The following is a 998-nucleotide window of genomic DNA, read 5'->3' on the forward strand; positions in this document are numbered from 1 at the left end:
GCTCGGAGGTGGAAGGTCCCCGGGGGGGTCAGTTCCAGTCCGGCCAGCATGGCCTAGAAAACGGGAATGGGAACAGCTCCTGGCAGAAACCCCCTCCCCAGGGGGGGCAGAAACCCCCTCCCCAGGCACTCACCGTGGGCAGCACCGACGGCTTCAGCGTGGCCAGGGGCACCGGGGTCCGGCTGTCCCCGTCCTCGGCCACCACCTCCACCACGTGGAATTCATCGCGGGCCGTCTCCCCCAGGCAGATCTCGAGGGGAAAGGAAATCAGGAAATCCCCTCAGGACCCCCCCAAAACCCAGGTACTCCTCGCCCAGGACTCCCGGGGATTTTTGGGGCAGAGGGGCAGCGGGGTGTGGGCATCCCCCTGCTCATCCCTCACCACACGGAATTCACCCCAGGCCACCTCCCTGAGGGACTGAGGGGAAAATCCCACCCAGGTACCCCTTTGTGGGATCCTTTGGGGGGCAGCGGGGTGAGAGCAATCCGTCCTCAGCCGCGATCTCCACCCCGTAGGATTCATCCCCCAAACTGCGGGAAGAAGATTCCCCCCAGGACCTCCATAAATCCCAGGAATTTGGGGAGCGGGGGGGGCGGGGTACAATCATCCCCCTCCCTGCCTGCTCCGATCTCTCCCACGTGGAATTCATCCCGGGATATCTCCCCTGGACAGCGAGAAGAACAATCCCCCCTTCACCCCCTCCCGAGCGTTTTTGGGGTCACGCACCGTGCGCAGGACCAGCTGCTGCTCGCAGTGCCATTCCTCGGGCACCTGGAAGGTGTAGGAGCTCCTCCCGCTGCTCAGCTCGCACCCTGCGGGCACCAGGAGGGGACAAATCCATGGCATTGGGGGTGTCCCGGGCAGGGGGGGGCACCCCGGAGCACCCCCCCAGCCCTACCGGGGTGTGGGGCTCGTGGCACTCACCCCAAAGGATGGACACGGGTTTCTCGGACCTGCTGTCGGTGCTGTCCGTGAGGGACATGGCTCGGGGGTGTCA

At 65.6% G+C, this 998-nt stretch overlaps 1 protein-coding gene across 1 annotated transcript in view; it reads right to left on the reverse strand.

Annotated features, from left to right (window-relative positions):
- Positions 1-992, reverse strand: part of FGF17 (fibroblast growth factor 17) — an 8,205-nt gene extending 7,213 nt beyond the window's left edge. The window contains exons 1-4 of the mRNA XM_017732482.1: positions 926-992; positions 728-813; positions 134-250; positions 3-53 (exon numbers count right to left, since the gene is read on the reverse strand). Coding sequence (XP_017587971.1) covers positions 3-53; positions 134-250; positions 728-813; positions 926-983 — 312 coding nt within the window. The 5' untranslated portion in view covers positions 984-992. The remainder of the gene's footprint in view (positions 1-2; positions 54-133; positions 251-727; positions 814-925) is intronic.
- Between the last annotated feature and the right edge of the window lie 6 nt (positions 993-998).

Source organism: Corvus brachyrhynchos, unplaced genomic scaffold (assembly GCF_000691975.1).
Source record: "Corvus brachyrhynchos isolate BGI_N302 unplaced genomic scaffold, ASM69197v1 scaffold150, whole genome shotgun sequence".
Taxonomy (NCBI): Eukaryota; Metazoa; Chordata; class Aves; order Passeriformes; family Corvidae; genus Corvus; species Corvus brachyrhynchos.